General features: G+C 45.3%; 1 protein-coding gene across 12 annotated transcripts in view; it reads left to right on the top strand.

Annotated features, from left to right (window-relative positions):
* SLC2A9 (solute carrier family 2 member 9) overlaps nt 1-22,080 on the top strand; it is a 224,030-nt gene that overhangs the window by 33,252 nt on the left and 168,698 nt on the right. For 11 of the 12 annotated variants that reach the window (XR_004283361.1, XM_032333832.1, XM_032333833.1 and 8 more), the window contains one exon: nt 2,055-2,153. The exons of the other annotated variant lie outside the window; for it this stretch is intronic. Coding sequence is in view for 10 of the 11 variants with exons in the window: in XM_032333832.1 (XP_032189723.1) it covers nt 2,055-2,153 (99 nt within the window). In the remaining variant the exon portion in view is untranslated. The remainder of the gene's footprint in view (nt 1-2,054; nt 2,154-22,080) is intronic. 12 annotated transcript variants of the gene reach the window in all.

The following is a 22,080-nucleotide window of genomic DNA, read 5'->3' as shown; positions in this document are numbered from 1 at the left end:
CAAGACCCGGAGGATAAGGGACTATGGAGGATGGGTGTTTTGTCCAAAATGCAATTCTGTTCCATCCATCTTTTCTGTTCCATGCAGTTCAGGCCTCCCCTTACTGCAGGAAAAGATTCTGGCCCCACATCTGGCAATGTCCTTCCCGGTGGCTTATGAACCCCCTTTCTCACCTCCATCCAATTACTAGCGTTTCCTGAAGACCTTCTCTGCAACAGGCTTGGATCCTGGAAGCAAGACCTCCACCCTCAGAAAGTAAGACCCTTGCCCACTGTCTAGCCTCTGTTGCTAATGCTCGTGGGCACAGTGTTAACTCAGCATAACAGCCCAGGAGGTGAGGTCTGTTATCATCCCATGTTCAGATACGAACCCTGAGTCACAGAGCAGCTATATAACTGGTCCAAGGTTACAGAGCTAAGTGGCAGAGCACAGGATAGGACAGAGTTGAATCATAGAGAAATGTCAACATGTCCAGTGAACTTTTGGGGAAGAGGACACTGTTCATGGGTCTTGGATACAAAAGTCTTAAGAAAGGAGAATTCCGGGTGTATGTAGCCACACGGGCCTGGCCAAGAGAGACCTTGGCACCTGACCTGAGCAACAGCCATTCTGTGTGGCTGGACGAGAGGGAAAGCAGAAAGTGTAAACAGCTTTTTGGAACCCTCCCTGTGTGTATGCAACGTTCTAAACATCCTTATCCAGCAACACAGAGAATCCTCAACCACCTACCAGTGCTGTTCTTAGATCCATTTTCCAGCTGGGCAAACTGAGACCCAGAAAGGTCAAGAAACTGACTCTGGTTCCCACAGCTGAATGGTCAGAATGTCCAGCATTGCATCCTGCGCTAGGGGAGACTACTGGGATGGGCAGAGCAGAGAATGGGCTATTGGGGTCCTGCTTTCCCTTCCAAAAGGTATTTGATGGGCATAGTTCCCGGAACTGTGGACCTTATCTCTTTTGTTTGCCACAATATTCAGATATGAACCCTGGAGATATTCAGATATTCCTGGAGCTTTAACAGGGACTGGCTTGAGAAGTGCACATGCGTTCCCGGAATGCAGAGAAAGTAGCTTCCAAGAGCATGTGGGTCCCCTCCATCTGGAGAATGGCCCATGTTCCTCTGGCCTTCCGATGGCTTCCGATGGCAAACCCTCCCGCCTCCAGCTCCTGCCAGCTGGTCAGCTTTGACCAAGGGACCCAGATGTTTCCACTCCAGGGCCCTGTCCTGAGTGTGACCATCCTTGGGTGAGGCCAAGTGACAGGATCACCTGAAGGCAGGGGCCTCATCCTCCAGGCTGAGCCATGTCTGTCTCTGCAGGTCCTTGGCCAGGGGCACTCACAGTGGCCTGCAGATGGACAGCTGAGTCTGGACCAGCATGTGCAGGGGTGTGTGTGTGTGTGTGTGTGTGTGTGTGTGTGTGTGCATGCGAACGTGTGTGTCCCTGCACAGCTGTGAGAAGCCTCAGACCCCTAGACACTGTGCCCAGACAGAGAGGCAGTGGGGGAGAGGCCCCTTGGTGCAGCGGGAGGTGGCTTGGGCTCCAGCCCCCATCCCAGACAGCACCACAGACACCTCTGTGCCTGTTTGCTCACCTACGACATCAGGATCAAACAGCACTGATCAAAGGGTTCCAAGAGAAAATACCCAAAACAATGCCTGGCCCATACCTCTTATAAGCATCAGTGGCTACTACTGATGGCTGAATCTGGCTTTGCTTTTTTGCTCCTATGTGTTTCAGAAAGTGGCCAAATTCAGCAGAAATAATAATATGTGGCTGCATACAGAGCACCTGCTAAGGACGTTAGGTCTGCAAGTCACTGACCTGTTGCAGCAGTCAAAAGCAAACTGAGCTCAGGGGGCTGACAGAACTCCCCCAGAACACCTGCCAGCACAGGCGGACCTCCACCCTCAACTCAGCTGCCTGCAGGCTCCCCCAGCCCCAGGAATTCTCTGGGGCCTCCTCTCCAGACAAGGGAACAGCCAAAGTATGTCTTGTGGGGCCTAGCTCTGTGCCCAACTGCCAGATCTGACATTCTGTCTTCTCCTTTCCCAGGACTGGTCCTGCTCGCTCATTGTGGCCTCTCTCGTGGGTGCCTTTGGCTCATCCTTCCTCTACGGGTACAACCTCTCAGTGGTGAACGCCCCCACTCGGGTGAGTGCCCCATGACTGTGGGATTGGCCCAACAGAGGGCGCTGCGGCCGCGTGGAAATCTTCTGGTGCTAGTGCCTGGCAAACCTTTGCAGGCCTGTTTCTGTGCCAGACCCTTGCCAGAGGATCTAGAAGGATAGAGAGAGTGAGACCAGCCCCCGCCTCGAGGGGGAGATAAGAGACCCAGAAACAGACAATGTCACAGCATAAGGGGTTCAGTTCCTTGCTAGAGTGTTCTGGGAGAGTGCAGGGCAAGGAGAGGGGTCTTCAGAGGTCTCAGGGGCTGATCCGGAGGGTCTTATTCGTAGGCACGGAATCCAAGGAGTCATGGAGAGACCTTATGCATAGATGTTTTCCTGATGTTCTTTTTGTGTTTATGGCCTTTAATGACAGCTAGAGGTCACTTGGGTGTCTATTGGTTAAGATCCATTGTTGGCTTTTGTTTTCATCTGGAATCAAGACATTAGGTATGTCAGTCAAGAAGAAGAAGCTGTAAAGCAACCAAATGTGTTTATTTGGGGCCTTAAGGTTTGCAATGTGGGAGGCACAGAGGGCACCAAGTTTGTGATTGTGCTTGGAATTGCAATGGGAAGTGCAGGCTTATAGAGGCAAAACCCACAGGGCTGGGTAACTTGTTTCAAAGGAATTGTGGACAGAACTTAACTGACCACCGGATGCAGGACTGGCTCTGTAGTTAACGGGTGTTAAATTATCTCTAGCTCATTCCGCAGTAGAGGAGGTCTTCTAAGAGGCGGCCAATGTGCAATTGGCAAGTCATAACGGACAAAAGTCAAAAGTTCATGGTGTTCTCAGAGTTGAAACAGGAGCCCATGGGCCCTGCTTCCTCAGTATCCTCCCCACCCCATTTTGTGGAGCTCTCTTAGGAATACTTCCCTTTTAGAATATCCTTTTACAGGCACAGTTCCCCAGGCCCTCCTAACACCTCCCTGCTGGTTTGCAGGTTTGGTTTGGTTCTGCCTACTTAGACTATTAGGTCTGGATGCTACCCAGTCTGGGGGGTGGTGGCTTCTGCTTCATCTACTTCCACCCTTGAGGGTAGAGTGGATGAAGGGTGATAGAAGGCTTCCTGGAGGAGGTGATGCCTCAGCTTTGTCTTAAAGGTAGAGCAAAGGCACAGAGGCTTGAGATAGGTGAAATATTTGCAGGAAAGCAAGTGTGATGCAGTTGGAGTGCAGGATGCTCTTTGGGGGAGCCTAAGGCAGGAACTAAAGTGTCAGACCAAAGCCAGGCTATGGATGTTCCTGGAGGCTTTGTGGGCTTTTCCTTGTTCAGTCCCCAGTATCCCCTGTGCAAAATGCAAGGGAGGCTGGACCTTGGGTCTCAAAGTGTTCCCAGGAGCCCTGGACTTCGTAGAGATGCCTTTTTAAAATTCAGAAGTCCTTCAACAGTCCCACAACGTCTTTTGTAGCTGGTTTGTCCAAATCAGACCAAAAAAAAAAAAAAAAAAATCAGTGCCTATATACGTAACAGTAATATAGAAAAATAATTAACAACCATGAAATCTAGATGTGGATGTTCATTATTTTCTTTCCTTACTTTCCTGTGCATTTGAAAAGTTTTATAACATAGTCAAAAATAATTACATCATTACATCTTTGCCAACGTGTCTACATATGGAAAGGAAGGGGGAGGTTTCCAAATCACGCTACTGAACACGTCCTGTTCAGGTTGTCACCAACTATCTGGACAATAATATAGGAAGGACGTCTATTGTATTTCTCAGTTGATGAGCTGGAACAAATAACGAATGTTTTAGGAAATGAAATGTGTTAGAACCATGAGTCTGGATAGTTCTAATTTTTTTTTTTAACTTTGTTAACTCCTGTACATTTTAGGGTTTCTAGGCAAGTTCATTTGAAAACTGGATTCTGATGCTAACACCAGTTTGAAAGCCAGAGGCCTAGATGGCCTCCCTGAACTTTTGCAGCAGCTTTGACTTTGTCATTGTGATGTCATTCTGACATGGGGATCTGAGTTGCCCATACTTGTATTTAAAAGAAAATTGGAGGGACGCCTGGGTGGCTCAGTCAGTTAAGCCACTGCCTTTGGCTCAGGTCATGATCCTAGGGTCCTGAGATCGAGTCCCTCATTAGGCTCCTTGCTCAGCAGGGAGCCTGCTTCTCTCTCTGCCTCTGCCTGCTTGTGCCCTCACTCTCTCTCTCTCTCTCTGACAAATAAATAAATAAAATCTTAAAAAAAAAAAAAAAAAAAAGAATGGGATGCCTGGGTGGCTCAGTTGGTTAAGCAGCTGCCTTCGGCTCAGGTCATGATCCCAGCGTCCTGGGATCGAGTCCCACATCGGGCTCCTTGCTCATCAGGGAACCTGCTTCTCCCTCTGCCTCTGCCTGCCATTCTGTCCGCTCTCTCCCCCTCTCTCTCTCTGATAAATAAATAAAATCTTTAGAAAAAAAAAAAAGAAGATTAGAAGTTGACATTCTTGCTTTATCTTGACAGTTCAGCAGAAACTCCAGCAGAGGGTGGAAAACCTTTGCCCTCATGGTTTGTGGAGCAAGAGGCCCTGTGAAACTTGAACCTTGAAGTGATGTAGGTGGAAAAACACAAGTTCACGCCCCAACTGTGGGAACAGGAGGAAGGAACAACTCTGTTATTCATCCATTTAAAACTTGTTTTAATTAATAAACTTTATTTTCTAGAGCAGTTTTAAGGCAGTTCATGGTAAAATTGAGTGGAAAGTACAGAGAATCTGCCCATATCCCTTGTCCCCACAGCGTATGGCTCCCCCCTCTACCACTAATCTTCCCCAGAGAGGTGCATTCGCTGTCCTCGGTGAACCTGCCTCAATTCATCTTCATCCCCCAAAGTCCAGGGGTTACATTTAAGGTTCACTCCTGGTGTTGTGTATTCCAGGAGTTTTGACACAATGTGGAATGACAGGTACTCACCGTTGTGGTGTCTTACAAAAACAGTCTCTCTGCCCTAGAAATCCTCTGTTCTCCCTATTCCTTTTTCTCTCCCAAGTAACCCCCTGGTAACCACTGCCTTCATAGCTTTGCTTTTCCAGAATGTCACACAGTTGGAGTCATACAGTATGTGGCCTTTTCAGACTGGCTTCTTTCACTCAGGATTATGCACTTAGGTTTCCTTCCTCCATGTCTGTACATGGCTTGAAGGCTCATTTGTTTTTTAACACTGAATAATACTCCACTGTACGGATGGACCCGTGTCTTGAGCCACTCACCTTTGGAAGGACTTCTTGATGGCATCTAAGTTTTGACAACAATAAATCAAATTGCTGTAAACATCCATGCATAGGTTTTTGTGTAGACAGAAGTTTTCTATTCACTTGGGTCAATACCAAGGAGCATGACTGCTGAATCGTATGGAAGAATATGTTTAGCTTTCTAAGAAACTGACAAATCATATCCCTAAGTGACCACACTGTTTTGCATTCCCAGAAGCAATGGATGAAGGTTCCCATTACTCCCCATTTGGTGTCCTTAGTGCTTTGGATTTGAGACAATCTAATAGGCATGTCCTGGTGTCTCATTGTTTTAATTGTAATTCCCTAATGACATATGATGTTGAATACCTTTTGTCATCATATGTTTATTTACCATCTGTGTATCTTCTTTGGTGAGATTTCTGTTCAGATTTTTGCCCATTCTTTAATCAGATTGTTTGTGTTGTTATGGTTGAGTTTTAAGAGTTCATCACGTATTTTGGACAACAGTTCTTTATTAGATGCATCTTTGGCAAGTATTTTCTCCCAGGCTGTGGCTTGTCTTCTCAGACTCTTGACATTATCTTTCCCAGAGCAGAAGTTTTTAATTTCATTGAAGTACAGCTCATCAACGATTTCTTTCATGGATTGTACCTTTAGGGTTGTCTCTAAAAAGTCACCACCACGCCCAACGTCATCTAGATTTTCTTCTAGGTTGTTTTAGGAGTTTTATGGTTTTGTGTTTTACATTTATGTCTGTGTCCTATTTTGAGTTAATTTTTATGAAGGGTATAAAGTCTGTCTTTGGATTCTGTGTGTGTGTGTGTGTGTGTGTGTGTGTGTGTGTGTGTGTGTGTCTATTGTTCCAGCAATGTTTGTTGAAAAGACCACCTTTGCTCTATGGTATTGCCTTTGTTCTTTTGCAAAGATCAGTTCACTATATTAACATGGGTCTATTTCTGGACTCTCTGTTCTGTTCTATTGACTTATTTGTCTGTTCTTTCAGCAATACCATGCGGTCTTGAATACTGTAGCTTTATCAAAAGTCAAAGTAGGATGGCGTTAGTCCTCCATCTTTGTTCTTCAGTGTTGAGTTGGCTATTCTGGGTCTTTTCTTCTCCATATAAACTTTACAATTAGTTTGTTGATATCCACACAACTCATTAGCTTTCTACCTAAGGGTTTCATTTTCTTTAGTGCTAATATTATTTGTAGTGTTTTTGATTTAAAATTCCATTTTTTCATTTCTGGTATATAGGAAAGAAATTGACTTTTATATATTAATCCTGTTATCTTGCAACTGTGCTACAATCAATCACTGCTTAGTTCCAGGAATTTTTTTGGTCAGTTCTTTCAAATTTTCTACGTAGATGACTGTGTCATCTGTGAACAAAGACAGTTTTATTTTGTCTTTCTCAATATGTGTATTTTTTGTTTCCTTTTATTGTCTCATTGCATTAGCTAGGACTTCCAGAATGATGCTTACTTTGAATTTAATTTGCTCTTCTTTTCCTAGTCTTCCAAGATGGAAACTTACTGATTTTAAGTTTTTCATCTTTTCTAATATATTTATTCAACACTATACATTTCCTTCCAAACAGTACTTTTGCTGCATCCCACAAATTTTGATGAGTTATATTTTCATTTTCTTTTAAATCAAGTTATTGTAAAATTTCTCTTGAGATTTCTTCTTTGATCCATGTATTATTAAGAGGGGTGTTGTTTAATCTTATAAGTATTTTGGGATTTTGCAGCTATATTCTGTTACTGATTTTTAGGTTATTCCATTATGGTCTGAGATCACACACAGTGTATGATTTATATTCTTTTAAATTTGATAGCTTGTTTTATGGCACAAAGTGTGGTCTATCTTGCTGAATGTCCATGTGAAGCCTGAGCCTGAGAAGAATGTATATTCTGCTGTTGTTGGAGGAAGTAGACTATAGATGACCATTGTATCCCATTGGTTGATGGTTGAGTTCAGTTGTCTCCTCACTGATTTTCTGCCTGCTGGATCTGTCCATTTCTGACAGAGGAGTGTTTCAGTTTCCAACTATAATACTATCCATCTATTTTTCCTTACAGTTTTGTTAGCTTTTGCTTTATGTATTTTCATGCTCTGTTGTTAGGCGTATATACATTAAGCCTTGTTATATTTTCTTGGAGTTTTTGTCCCTTTATCAATATCTGATGCCCCTCTTTTTCCCCATTAACTCTCCTTGCCAACATACTTCCTGTTTGAAATTAATATAGTTATTACTGCTTTCCTTTGATTCATGTCAGCACAGTATATCTTTCTCCTTCCCTGCACTTTTAATTTGTATATGTCTTTATATATTAAGTGTGTTTCTTATAGACAACATACAGCTCGGCCTTGTTTTTTGATCTACTCTGACAATCTGTCTTTTAATTGCCATATTTAGTCCACTGGCACTTAAGGTGATTATTGATAAATATCTATATATCTGTTACTGTTTTTTATTTGTTGCTCTTTTTCTTTGTTCCTGTTTTTGTCTTCCATACTTCTTCTACCTTTTGTGGTTTTAACTGAGCATTTTACATGGCTCTGTTTTCTCTTTTCCTAGCATATCAATTTACCTCTTTTTTTTTTTAAACTTTCTTTAGCAGTTGCCTGAGAGTCTACAATATACATTTTCAACTAGTCCAAGGCTACTTACAAATAATACTGTCTTACTTCACTGATGATGTTAGTACTTTATAATAACAAATAACATAATATTTCTAATTGTGTTATTCATTTCACTTGCACATAAGCATATTATATAGATAATCAAATACATTGCTGTTGTTATTATCTTGAACAAACTGTTATCCATTAGATTAAGGATAAGAAAAAAGGGGGCCTTGTAGTTCAGTTGGTTAAGCACCTGACTCTTGGTTTCAGCTTAGGTTATCATCTCTGGATCTTGAGATCAAGCCTTTTATCAGGCTCTGTGCTCTACAAGGAGTCAGCTTGAGATTCTCCCTGCTTCTCCCTGTGCCCCTGCCTGCCTCAAGTAAATAAATAAATCTTAACAAAATAAGAAAAAAGTTTTCATTTTACCTTTATTTATTCATTCTCCTATGCTCCTCTCTTTATGGAAATCTGAGTTTCTGAGGAATCTCAGGTTACTTCTCTCTGAAAAACTTCTTGATGTTTTTTTGCAAGGCAGATCTACTGGCAACAAATTTCCTCAATATTTGTCTGAAAAAAGTCTCTACTTCTTATTCACTTTTAAAGGATAATTTTGCAAGGTATGGAATTCTAGGTTGGTTGGTTATTTTTTTCTCTCAGCATTTTGAGTATTTTATTTTACTCTCTTCTTGCATGGTTTCTGAGGAGAAGTTGGGGTGTGGATTCTATCTTTTGTCTGCTGTAGGTAATTTTTCATCTGGATTCTTTCAAGAGTTTTTTTAAATCTTTGATTTTCTAAAGTTTGAATGTGATATGCTGGGTGCAACTTTTGTTCTGTTTTGTTTTGTTTGTTTGTTTTATACTGTTTGGTGTTTTCTAAGGTTCCTGGATCTGTGGTTTAGTGTCTGATATTAATTTGAGGAAATTCTCAGTCATTATTGCCTCAAATATTTCCTCCTTTCCCACCTCTCTCCCTTCTCCTTCTGGGTATTCCTACTGTGTATATATTACATCTTTTGTAGTTTCCCCACAGTTCTTGCATATTCTATTCTATCTTTTTTTCCTTCAGTCTTTTTTCGCTATTTTTTTTTCAATCCATTCTTCATCTCTGTTATAGTGTTTTTGTCTGTTTGTTTTAAAAAAGATTTTATTTAATTATGAGAGAAAGAGAGAGAGAATGAGCAAGGTGAGGAACAGAGGGAGATGGACATGTAGACTCCACACTGAGCATGGAGCCTGATGCAGGGCTTGATCTCATGACCTTGAAATGGTGACCTGTGCCAAAACCAGAGTCAAATGCTTAACCAGCTGAGTTACCCAAGTGCCCCTTCTGATACAGTGTTTTTGATCTCTACCATTTCTTTTTGATTCTTTCATAGATAGCCATCTCTGTGCTTACATTGTTCATCTGTTCTTGCATGCTTTTTTTCCAATTAAGCCCTGAGCATATTAACCAATTAAAAAATTTTTCTGGTCTGATAAATCCAATATTCCTGCTATATCTGACTCTGGGCTCTGATCCTTGTTTACTCTCTTCAAACTGATTTTTATCTTTTAGTATGTCTTGTAATTTTTTTTTCTATAAACATATATTTTTATTCCCAGGGGTACAGGTCTGTGAATCACCAGGTTTACACACTTCACAGCACTCACCAAAGCACATACCCTCCCCAATGTCCATAATCCCACCCCCTTGTCTTGTAATTTTTTTGAAAGATGAAATGATGCATTGAGCAAAAGGAACTTCAGTAAACAGACCTTTAGAAATATAAGGCATGAAGGGAGAAGAAGCAGTTTACAGTCTTATGATAAGGTCTCAGTCTTTTGGTCCTCTGGTGACCCTGGACCATAAAATTTACCAGGGCCTCTCAGATTCTGCTCACTCCCTCCTTAGCTGGGACAGGATGGCTGGAGAGGGCTGGAGATGGGTATTTCTTTTGCCCTATGAGGATGGTTGAAGGAAGCGGCATTGGGTATTTCCCTTCACCAAGGTAAGTTAGGCTCTGATAAAACTCCAGCAGGTAGATTAAGCTTAGGTAAAATTACTTCTCTTGGGGGCAGGCCTTGCAAAGAACGGGATGCTTTGAGGTATTTCAAAATGGTTCTTTTTCCTCTCCCCTGCTGGAAACATGAGGGGATTTTTCTTAGATATTCATGGGAAGATCTGGTAGATCTCTTGGTGGTAAATCTCACAAAATTTTGTCACAGGGGTTGTGACAGGGCACCCCTAGAGTTTGTAACTCTGAGCCACATCCATACTGAGCCTCCAGCAATTTGTCAATCACAGTTCAGGTTTTCCTATTCTAGTGCTGCCTCCTGCAGAGATTTCTACTGTGGGTTTTTGCCCTGGTAGGTTGTGGTTCTCTGCATCTGCCAGTCTGTCTCTTCAATTGTCAGGAAAGTTGTTTGCCCTATGACCTCATTTCTCCGATTGATCTAAGAGTTGCCAATTTTCAATTCATTCAGCTTTTTACTTGTTAAGACAGAGTATCAACTTCTAAGATTTTTACATGCTGGACTAGAAACCAGAAGTCTCATTTAACAAATATTTACTGAGGGCCTACCAGGTGTTTAATGTTGGGAATCAGGGAAGGCAACACGGCATTTGAGCTGAGTCATGAGAGGTGGGTGGGATTTCCATGGGCCTCACAGGGAGAAGTGGAGAGCTGAAGCATATCTAAAGGCCAGGCCATGCTGACCTGTTGGGGATAGTTAGTAGAGGTGTGATGTGCTGATACCCAGGGGAAATATGGGGATGGGATGGAATAAGAGGTGGAAAAGCAGGTGGAGCCAAAAGCAGAGGGCCTCAAATCTAAAGCTACAAATTGAGATTTAGTCTGTGGGTATGGGGAGCCATGGCAGATTCATGAAGTAGGAGCGATACTACTTGTCTTTTAGAAAAAAACAACTTTATTGTCGGTGGGAAGAACAGAAGGGTCCAGAGCCTGGAGGTATTTAATGGGAGAGATGATGAACTGAATGGAGAGGGTTTGATAAGCAGTCCTTTTAATCCAGGAGAGGAGGTGATTTCTGAGGATCTACACATAGTTAGGGTGGCTTTTCAATTTCATAATATTAGTAATAAATTTTATGACAACATCAGTAACAACACACATGGAAGGATCACATTTTAGGTGCTAGCCCTTCCTTCAAACACTTTCCATGCACTCGTACTGGGCATCCTCATGATGACCTATGAAGTGTGTTTCATCATTGTCCCCATTTTATAGATGAGAAAACTGATGCATACTGTTAACTGGCTTGGCTTTCCCATGGGCAGACGATAAGTGGGTGCCAGAATATGACCCTGGCCAGTCTGCCTTCAGGGATCATCCTCTTGAGCACTGCCACTGTCCAGTTTTAGGTAAAAACTTTAGGTTTCTTATTCTTTGGACACATTTTTAATCAGGTCCTTTTCTGTACCAGCCAGATTCACACCATGAGAAGTCTTGTTTGGAATGTTGTGGCTGTACTTTTGTGGCTAGTGTGCCCAGCAAACTGTTGAGTCATTGTGACAGTGTGAGGCATTTTCAGCCTGGTGGTCTCAGGCTGTGGGGACCATGGCTCATTATACATATTTTAGAGGGACCAAGAGAGCCCTAAATGCAATGCAGTGCCCAGCCTGCCTTGATACAAGGGGCTAGGAAAGGTCACCTCTAACTGCTTCCTAAACTCCACTCTCCAACATTGAGGGAGGACACAGAGTTGATCACCAGCCTGTCATTCCTGTAATAAAATGCTACGTGCTGGGTACATATATATCTCATAGACATGCTAATGTGTTAGTCTGCTCAGGTGGCTATAACAAAATATCATAGGCTGGGAAGCTCAAACAACTGACATCTATTTCTCATGGTTATGGAAGTTGGAGCTCTTAGGTAAGGGTGCTGACATGGTCGATTCCTGATGAAAGTCTTCCTTCTGGCTCACAGATCACCACCTTCTCACCATGTCCCCATGTGGTAGAGACAGTAAGCAAGCAAGTTCACTGATGTCTCTTCTAATAAGGGCACTAACCCGGCCATGAAGGCCCCATCCTTGGGACTTCATCCAACCTTAATCACCTCCCCAAAGCTCAAGCTCCAGACCCATTCTGTGTCTGTGGGGTAGAGCTTGAGCATATGAACTCAGGGAGATTACCATTCAGTCCACAGAAGTTAGTAATTGACATTTCATACCACATCATGGATGAGGAAACAGAGACTTAGAGTTTAAGCAACTTGCTCAAGGTCAGACAACTAGGAGGTAGCAGAGTTGGGATTCGTGCTCAAATCTATCTGACTCCGAGGCCCATGACATTTTGACCCCTTCACTGTCCACTATTACCAGTCCCCAGAAGTCCAGCAATGGGGGAGCCTCGGGATGATAAACTAAGGCAAAGGATAATTCTGGGAAAGGCCAAGAGGACCCATGATGAACCCAATGGGCTGTTTACCTGTGACACCAGCCACCTGAATGGCTGTGTGGACTTTATTTATGGCAACTCTGGAGTTTTGGGGACTGATTCTGATGGTATTGGGATTGTGGCACCACTAGGGACCTAGAAGGGCCTGATTCCTGCCCTTGACCCCTACTTCCCAGGGGCTGTCCTCAGAGGGAGCTCTAAACCTGGCCAGCATGAACCAAAAGAGAAGTGAAGGACTCCTTTCGTATTGGCTAGGCCAGCCCCTAAGCCCCCCTCCCCATTCCCACTGGGTCTTAGGGTCAGGAATCCCCTCTTGTGCTCTGTCTGAAGGTGTGCCATGGGTCCTACCTAACATTTCATGTGTCTTTCATGTTGCTACTCAAACACAGAGAGGATAAGTAGGCAGTAAATCCCCTGTACCTGTTCTGGGTGTTTACCTTGCATGTAAGATGTCGTTAAGTCTTGAGGGGTGGCAAGACAAAAGGACACATGTCCTTGTCCTCAAGACCAGAAGCAGTGACAAGATATGCTGCACAGAGACATGAACCCAGGGTCAGAGAAGAACATTCTTCTATCTGGGGAGGGGAGGAAGCCAAGCGTTGGCTTGAGGGATAGTATAGAGTTTTCTGGGAATGGGGATGAGCTGGGGTGCTAAATGGCTGGATCTCAGGGGTGGATGGGGAGGAAGCTGGGAAGGCGGCTAGGGCCAGCCCAAGGAGGATTGCAGGGGCTAGAACAGGAGCATAAGCTAGCAATGACCAGCCTTTGGGCGCCAGAGCAGGACTAAGACCAAGGCTCAGTCTGGGAGGCCCTCTCAGGGTGGGAACCACTGTAAGCAAGAGACCCCAGCCCTTGCATGCAGGTACTTTGGCAGGGGTGTGGGGTAGTGACAACCCCCTAGTCAGTGACTGTTGGAACAAAAGAAGCCTGGTAGAGGAGCTCAGCCCGTGTCCAGGGATGGCTTGACACTCTCTGCCCTTTGCAATGGGCATGGGGAGGGGTGAGTGGGCAGCTCCAGTGTCCAAGAACCCAGGATGAGGACAGAGATCCCAGAGTGTGACTTAATGCACATGGGAAGGGCCTAGATGTATTTCTTGTGTGGGGGCCAATCTGCATCAGGGCTCTGGCATTGTGGAGGGAGAAAGTGATCCCCGTTTGTACGAGATGCAGATATTGGGGGTGGGAAGGTGTCTGCCCACAGAGATGGCAGACAGAGGCTGCCGCGGGAGGTGCTGATGAAAATAAGTCACAGTGAAGACACTGACCCACATGGAGGGATGCTGGTTTAGTAATGACACAGGGCCCCAAGGCCCATGCTAACCAGCTTTGCCTCCTCAGTGGTAGGATAATTGGGGTGCAGGTGGTGGTCAGGGGGAGCACATAGCTCCCCCTGGCTGTGTACCACCAGGTAGGGCAGAATTTCACAACTTGAATAATGTACACAGTAGCAGACATTGGCTCTGGCCACTAGCCAGCCGCAGCTGCCCAAATGTTTGGTGCTTCTCTCTCCCCAGGTATTTGGAAACCATCTGGGATGCTGATAATGGAAATGATTCCACTGTGAGCACTGACCACGCCTGTCTGTGTTAGGGTCAGTCTATAGGGCATCAGACTTCATTCTCATTACAGTCCTGTGAGGATGCCATGACTCACCCCCTTTCATAGATGAGGAACCTGAGTCCCAGGGAAGTTAATGTATCCAAGTTCCTGGGGTAGATTGGGGGGCCTTATAACCCCCACTCCCTAAGTTTCCATTGGTTTCCCTTCAAAACAACCATTCTCAAATGTACATCGTGTCCATGCCTCATTTGGAAAGGAACATCCACAAGCCGTACACATCCATGAGGGGTCCCTTGGCCAGTTTTGAACAATGAGATGTGAGCAGAAGTGAATATAAGCCACTTGACGCCAAGCCCTTGAAGACATTCCAGAAGGTTCCTCAGTTCTTTCTTCCCCCAGATGGCACAGGTACAAGATGGCAGAGAGCTGTTTGGCAGACGCTAGGCACTACATGAGCTAGACAGAAGTCTTTCCTGTCTGCAGCCACAAAACCTTCAGAGTTTCTGAGCTGGGGGTGGTGTGTCCACCGCCATGACTAAAGACTCCAACAGCTACCCTTCAAGGCAGTCTAGCCTGGCCCACCGTGGGGTCTTTTGGTTAGTTTTCCTGTTTCCGCAGTGGCTCCTACAATTTATCCTGAACCCAAAGGCCAGAGGATCCTTGACAGAAGCAGATCATATTGTTGCTTGAGCTTAAAACCTTCCAGAGCCAGCCAGCCCACCTAGAAGCCCTCCCAGACTGGGGCAGTCCGCACGCCCAGGGGTCTGCTGCCTAGTGAGCACTTGGCCCTCACCGCTGGCACGTTCCCTCATTGCACCTGCTCATTCACACTCACCTGCCCCCCACTGCCTCCCTCAAACACACATGCACCTTGGTACCTTAGCCCCTTGGCATTTGCTGTTCCCTTTGCTGGGGACTGCTCTTTCCCACACGTGCCTATGCTCTGTCCTTTGATGGCTTCTGACCTCTGATCAAATGTCCCTTTCTCAGAGACATCTGATATTATATATTTATTTGCTTCTTTTCTGTCCTTCCCTTTATTTTAGAATTTAAGCTCCATGTAGACACAGTCTTCACCCCGAAAGGGTCAGCCTTTATAATGAATATCTGCTGAGTCATAAGTAAATTTACACATTTAAGATTTTTTGAAAGTTCTTTATGTGTAAATGCAGTTCCAAGACAAGTCCCCTAGAACTCCTCATCCTCAACAGAATTGCCAACTGTCCTACATAAAAATTCTAGGGCTGCCTCAGCCCCATTCACACAGACGGAGACATGAACTCAGGTCTGTCTACTTCTGAAATTTCTCTTTTTTCTGCTCCACCAGCTGATCTGCTGGGGCTTGTGCAGACTTTTGGCTTAGTAGGCTACAAGGTCTTCATCCCAACCACTCCGTTCTGTCTTAGAAGTGAGAAAGCAGCATGAGATAATAAATGAATGGGCAAGGCTGTGTTCCAGGAAAACTTTATTTACCGAAGCAGGCAGTGGGCCAGATTTAGCTAACTGGGCCATTGTTTGCTAAACTCTGTACTCGAGATTCTAGGAAAAGAGCGAGACTCCTGTAGATGCTAGGCTCATTAGACCCTCAGAGAGCTGGCTGGGTTTATGAGCAATTAACCCATGAGTTTTCCCATAGATGTTCCATTTCTTGATATTTTTTCCTGTGTCCATTTATTGCTACTTGTCTAAGCCTTTGTCTTTTCTCTTTATAATGACTAATTCTAATAGGCATAGTTATACCTGTCAGTTTAGCCATTCATTCCTCCAGCCAGCCAGCCAGCCACTTCTCTTTTTCTCTGTCTACTTACCTGTCTCCTATCTATCTTACCTGTCTTCCATCAATCTACTTACTTATCTTTCTAACTATCTATCATCCGCCACCCACCTACCTACCTAACTAAACCATTCCATGCCTTTGTAAAAGGCTGTGCATAATCCAGGGCTAATTTACACACCAATCAAATGTAACGTGATGCCTGAAATTTTCAAGCAGTCATGCATGCAAGCTCAAGATGCCAATATGTAATCTAGCAAATGGCCTCAGGTCTGTACCATTTTAAGCCTTGACCTTTAGTAGAAGAATACTGCTTGCCTGAGGTCTGCTTCATTAGTACTGCTACAGTAGTCTGGGGCTGCCAGAGTTGTGGTGGGAGGTTTTCCCTTGGTGCCTAAGGGTGCCTGATTTTTGGGTTCCCACCTAAGAGGCCGTTGAAGGCTGGATGCGGGTGTTTAGAGGCAAGATGGGGGTTTCTGGGTTCATGGGGTTGTTGCTGGGAGCTAAGGTAGGTGCCCATACTTGGGAAGGCAGAACTGTGTCTTGGGTGAGGTGTGGTGTCAACTCAGAGCATGAGTGGAAATTCCTCTTGCTCGTGGATACTGTCCTGAGAGCCTACAGGAAGATTCTGGAAGCAGTCTTCTGAAGAAATGCAAGGTTTGAGTCTGAGTGGACAATACAGAGCCCACGCTCTAGTCTTAAGAGGTCCCACAAAGATGAGGGTAGAGCCAAAGGTGATGGGACTCAGCTGCAGCCAAACCAGAGGAGCATCTGGGGAAGAGGGGTGGGACAGCAGGATGAAACCACAGTCACATGCAAGGGGCCTGGGAGAGGGGCCAGCCTTAAGCAGAAAGATCACTGGGGTGGACATTAAGAATAGTTGTCAAGGGATACCTGGGTGGCTCAGTCAGTTAAGTGGCTGCCTTTGGCTCAGGTCATGATCCCAGGGTCCTAGGATTGAGTCCTGCATCAGGCTCCCTGCTCAGTGAGGAGCCTGCTTCTCCCTCTGCCTGCTGCTCCCCCTGCTTGTGCTCTCTTGCTCTCTCTCTGACAAATAAATAAATCAAATCTTTAAAAAAAAAAAAAAAGAGTCTCTAAGAAGGACCAATGTTGAGCTAAATGAGTGTGTTGGATAGGAACCATGGGTTACAATGGAAATGAGAAAGCAAATAGGGACTGCTGAGGCTGGGAGAACAGACAGGAAGGTGGGCAGGAGGGACACTAAAGGGCTGATTCCAAGGATGGAGAGTGAACACCTGACACTAGTTTGCCCATTCCTGGCCTGTAGTTCAGGCAAGTGCCTGAAACAGCAGACAGGATTCTACAGGTCCAAGTGTCATTCCACAGAATCTTGGTCATGCCCAGGGGAGCTCCTGGAGCAAAGGTTTGTGATGACTTCAGATGCTGACTACCCAGAGGTAGGCCAAGTTCGAAGTTAAGAGCACAGTTCTCTAAAGACTGGCTTCATGTCAGACACCAGCTGCGAGCTCGAGGATCCCAGGACTGGTCATCCTTCTTGCAAACTGGGGAGTTCCTACTACTCTCTCAGTTTTGATAAGCTGCTCAAGCAGCGCACAGCACTCAGGAAAGCTATAACAACTAGTTTTATTATAGCCAAAAGGAGACAAATCAGAACCAGCCAAAAGAAGAGATACATAGGGTGAAGTCCGGGGGTTTGAAACAGTAAGATTCTGGTCTTCTCTCTGCAGAGGTAGGATGCATGAGCCTCCCGGTAGGGGGATGTATAACAGTACACACGGAGTACTGTACCCCAGGGGTGGTCACCCAAGACTTTGTGTTTAGAGTTATTACTGGGGTTTCCTTCCATAGGCATGATTGATGGAGTCAATGCCCAGGTCACCTTCTCTTCTTGGAGGTAGGGCTAATATCACCTGGTTTGAAGCCCCAAGCCTCTAATCACCTGCTTGGTCTTTCCAGTGGGGTCAGCCCCTTACCTGAGTTGCCTCATCTGCGTAAATTTCTAGGTGAAGGCTAATCAGCCCACCATGAATAACAAAGACACTCCTATCACTCAGGAAATCCCAAGGGTTTAGAGGCTATTTTCCAAGTGCAGGGACAAAGGCCAGCCAAATTCTTAATTATCCAACTGTATACATGTGATGTATGTTGTACACATGTATGTTCTCAACATGAAAATACTCAAAGACGTTTGTTAAATGAATCTGTGAATGACAGCAGGAAGGAGTGAGAAAGGAAGAATGAAAAGGAGAACTTTGGGCTCTAACTTACTACCCCACGCCCATGTCTTGTCAAAAGAAAGTGAATGGTTAGGCTTTTATAACGAACTACTCACCATTCCATTGATTTCTGAGTTGGTGATGTTTGGTCTTCTGTTGGGACTGGAGACAGTTTGACACCCCTCCCCCCCAACCCCGGTGTCAGTACAGCAATCCCCCCTCCACTTATCTGTGGGTCCACTTTCCATGATGTCAGTTGCCCTCCATCAGCTGTGTCCTGCAAGCAGATGATCTCCCCTCTGACGTATCCTCCAAGGTCAGGAGGGGTCTGATGCTATGTCCTGGTGCCTCTGTCGCTCACCACACCTCATCTCCCCACCCAGGCATTTTATTACACCGCACGTCGTCACAAAAAAAAGAAACTCGAGTGCAGTACAGAAGGCATGATGAGTGAGAGAGAGAGAGGCTGCATTCACATAACTTTCATTACCGTGTATCATTAAAATTGTTCAGCTTCGTTATTGTTACTGTTAATCTCTTACCGTGCCTAATTTAGAAATTAAACTTCGTCCTAAGTATGGGTATATAGCTAGAAGAAAAAACATAGTAGATCTAGGGTTCAGTTCTCTCTGCGATCTCAGGCATCCGCTGGACATCTTGGAATGCACGCCGGGTGGATTGAGGGGGCCACTGTATTTAAGCCAAAGGTTTCAGCGGAACACTTTGACTCCCTATGAGTTACCAGCCAAAATGGTGTATTTCATCCTTTTGTCTCCCCTAAAGGCAGGTAAACAAGTGGGGATAAAAATAAATCATCTCTCTGCAAGAGCAGAGCTGCCCCAATTAGCTGCAAATGTGAGATGCCAGTCAAAGGAACGATTCCAGCAAACCAGCAGGCAGAGAACCCAGAAGCGAGTTCTGGTCCTTTCAATTAATCCCACCCCATACTGCTGTCAGAGTAACTGCTCTGGGAGCCCCAGCATCATGAGGGAAACAGAGACACAGGGCAGGCAGACACAGAGCGGCAGCCCCTCCTCCGTGGGGCCCCAGGTCTGCTCTCGGGGAACCTGGCAGAGCGCGATAAGTGTGGATCCCATCAAAGACACTGGTGCTGGACGGGCAAATAGAGAGGTGCGCTGGGGCTTGGGAGACAGCTGAGGTTACAGGAGGACCCGTGCATTTGTCATTACAAGAACAACTGGCAATTATTTTGATGAAGCAGTTTATCTCTGGTTAATTTAAGTGTGGAACAAGACTGCCTTTGATTTTTATATCTCAAGGTCTTTCTCCTTTGTTTTCCTTTCTTTCTTTCTTCTCTCTCTCCTCTCCCCCACCCCCACCTTGTCTCAGTAGTTTTGTAAGCCAAACAACTTCTATTAGCAAAAGCAAATGGCACAAATTCAATCATTTAATAATAAAACTACTGCTATGAATCACTTTCTGTATTTCTCATTTATACGGCAGCCCACATCACAGACACTGAGATAATAATCCCGTAGCACAAGTGAAGGAGCCTGAAGGGGGGAGGCTGATGAGCTGGCCCAAGGTCGCTCCACTCACGGGTAGTATAGTAGCTTGTACCTGAAAAAGAGAGTCACAACCTCGGCCCCACCTAGAGGTTATTTTTAAGCCTTTTTCTAAATCTATTCTGTTTTCCAAAGAGCATCCAAATCTGCTATTTTAAAATCTTTTTGGGGGGGCTTAATATCTATATTATGAGCATTTTTCCATGTTTTTGAAAATCCCCCATCGCCAGGATCTCGGGTAATATATACCATAGCGTCCTTGGCTGTCCCATCTTCCGAATGTAGGTCTCTCTGATGGTTCTTAACTTTCCTCTAGTGTAAGATGCTGCTACCTTGTTTAAATTGGGAGTTGTGAGTCATGGTTTGGTTTGCTTTGGTTTGGATTGAATCAGGGCTGGCAGAGCAGCAGGCGATGGGAGGAGGGAACTTTCCAGGCCTGGGGGTATTGGTGTCTGTGTGTTCTAGATGGTGGCTGCCACCCAGGGCCCACTTCAGCCTCTCAGGTCCCCAGCTGAGTGAAGCTCAGAAGCCTGCAGCTTTGATTCAGAGTTTTCTGGCATCCTAAAGATTCTCTGGGGGAAGTGCCTTTGTTGAACCTAATAGAGAAGGGACCATGGCCCCATCAGGGCTTGCAGAAGCTCTGTGTCGAGGCGGGGGGTAGTGCTTGCTGCAGCCAGACGGAGGGCACGGAGGATAGGTTAGCCCAGCAAGGCATGCGGTCAGAAAGACTTGGAGGGGCCTGTCAGAGTTGAGACTGCTGGTGTGAACAAACCCAACGAGTACGACTAGAAACATTCTGTTTCTGACCCATCAGAGAGAGGCACTGAGATTTACTGAGTGCCTACTGTGTGCTGGACATCATGCTAGGGGCTACGTGCCTTCACTTAATCCTTCCTGTGATCCCCATCTGCAGGCTGGGGCTTTTCTTCCTTTTCTGTAAATAAATTACTCCAGAACCAGTTCTCAAAACCATCACCCTGAACTTGGATAGGATCAGATGCCTATGAAAGCCGCCGATGCCTCAAGACTGATTTTTAGAAGCCATAAGCAATTTGAACAGTAATGAAAACTCTTATCATTTTTACCCCAGCCAACTGGAGGACCTAAAGAAAGGAGTGGGAAGTGTTATTTCAGAATAAATGACAGATGTGTCCATGTGAATGCACTGTCCCTCTGCAAACACAGCTTTGCAACAGCTCAAAAGAACGTTCTAGCAGGAGAGAGGCCCAGGATTAATTTTCCTTGAATTAGGAAGATATTTGGGAGTGCGCACACTGTCATGCTCCTGCCTGGGGCCAGAGAGAAAATGAAACTTTTTTTCTCCATGTCCTATATAATTAAATTCAAAGCATCCCGAGAACCCAGAATGCTCTGGAAGTCTACTTGCCTGGCTATAGAATATACTCAGGTGTCTTCAATAGAGAGGACTCTTTCTCACCCAGTCAGTTCGCTGAAGTCCTCCAGGAGACTCACACAGTGGGGAGGAAAATCCCACCACAAACTTGCAGACTAAACTTCAAGCCAAGTCTCAGTGGGACCTGAACATTGTCCTTAGGGCTGGGGGCTGTGTCAGGTCCCCAGGACCACCTCCCAGGTTTGGTAATTCATTAGGAGGACTCAGCATGTCAGGACTCACTCCTCTCTGCCCAGGGCTGGGATTTACTCCAGGGAAAGGATTCAAAGCCAAATCAGCAAAAGGAAAAGGCTTCCGGGACAAAGTCTGGAGGAAGCCAGAAGCCAGCCTCCAGAATCCTCACCCAGTGAAGTCGCTTCATTCATCCACCAGCAATGAGTATGACAACGCATGTGGGAGGATGTCCCCTGGGGACAGGCAGTCCCCTAGGGGCAGGTCCCCAGGGCACCATCTACTTGGCCAGAAACAAAGCAGGTATACTGTAGCACAAACTGGATTCTGCACAGTGGGAACCCTCTAGCAATCCAAGCTCCTGACACCAGCCTATGGTCAACCCTGTATGTGGGCCTTTCAGAGGAGAGCCGTCTCAGGCCAAATATGTCCACTTTTCCTGCACAGGAGGTCTTACCTCTGCTAGGAAGGTGACATCAGGCGGCACTGCTGGGCTTATGGATTGCCCTTGTGGGGTACTTATTTCAAGGAGCCTGGTTTGGCGGTGGGTACTTTGGTAAGGACTTCCATATCATTTTCCGGTGTGTTCTGCAGCGTGGGCTGTCCTTCTGGATCCCCAAAAGAGTTATAGCCATTGGCCTGCTCGATGATGCCATGCCAAGTGTGCTATTTGTGTGTATTCGTATAGCTCTCCTAAGAATATTTTTAGATGAATTCATGACAGGCTCCACATTACATTAATATTGTAAAGCAGGCTACAAGGTAATTTGCCTCCCATTGTCTGGCAATTTCCTGCCATTATTTGGAGGTGTTCTAAGCTGGTCTTCCTGGCTGGGAATTGTGTGCTCTCAATTCATTGCTGGAAGCATAGCCTCTGAGTTGTTGGCTGGGGAGCTGGTGGTAAATTATTCATGGAATTCCTAGGCTGGAGAACTAAACAAATCCAGGCCTTTTATTTTATAGATCAGAAATAAGGGTCTCCACACTGCCAGTAGCCACTCAACTTCTGATTTGTATTGTGCGCTTTGTGAGAACCCAGATCTGT

Source organism: Mustela erminea, chromosome 2 (genome assembly GCF_009829155.1).
Source record: "Mustela erminea isolate mMusErm1 chromosome 2, mMusErm1.Pri, whole genome shotgun sequence".
In the NCBI taxonomy this organism is placed as follows: Eukaryota; Metazoa; Chordata; class Mammalia; order Carnivora; family Mustelidae; genus Mustela; species Mustela erminea.
The sequence above is the reverse complement of the archived record's forward strand: the minus strand, read 5'-3'. Positions and strand labels throughout refer to the sequence as shown.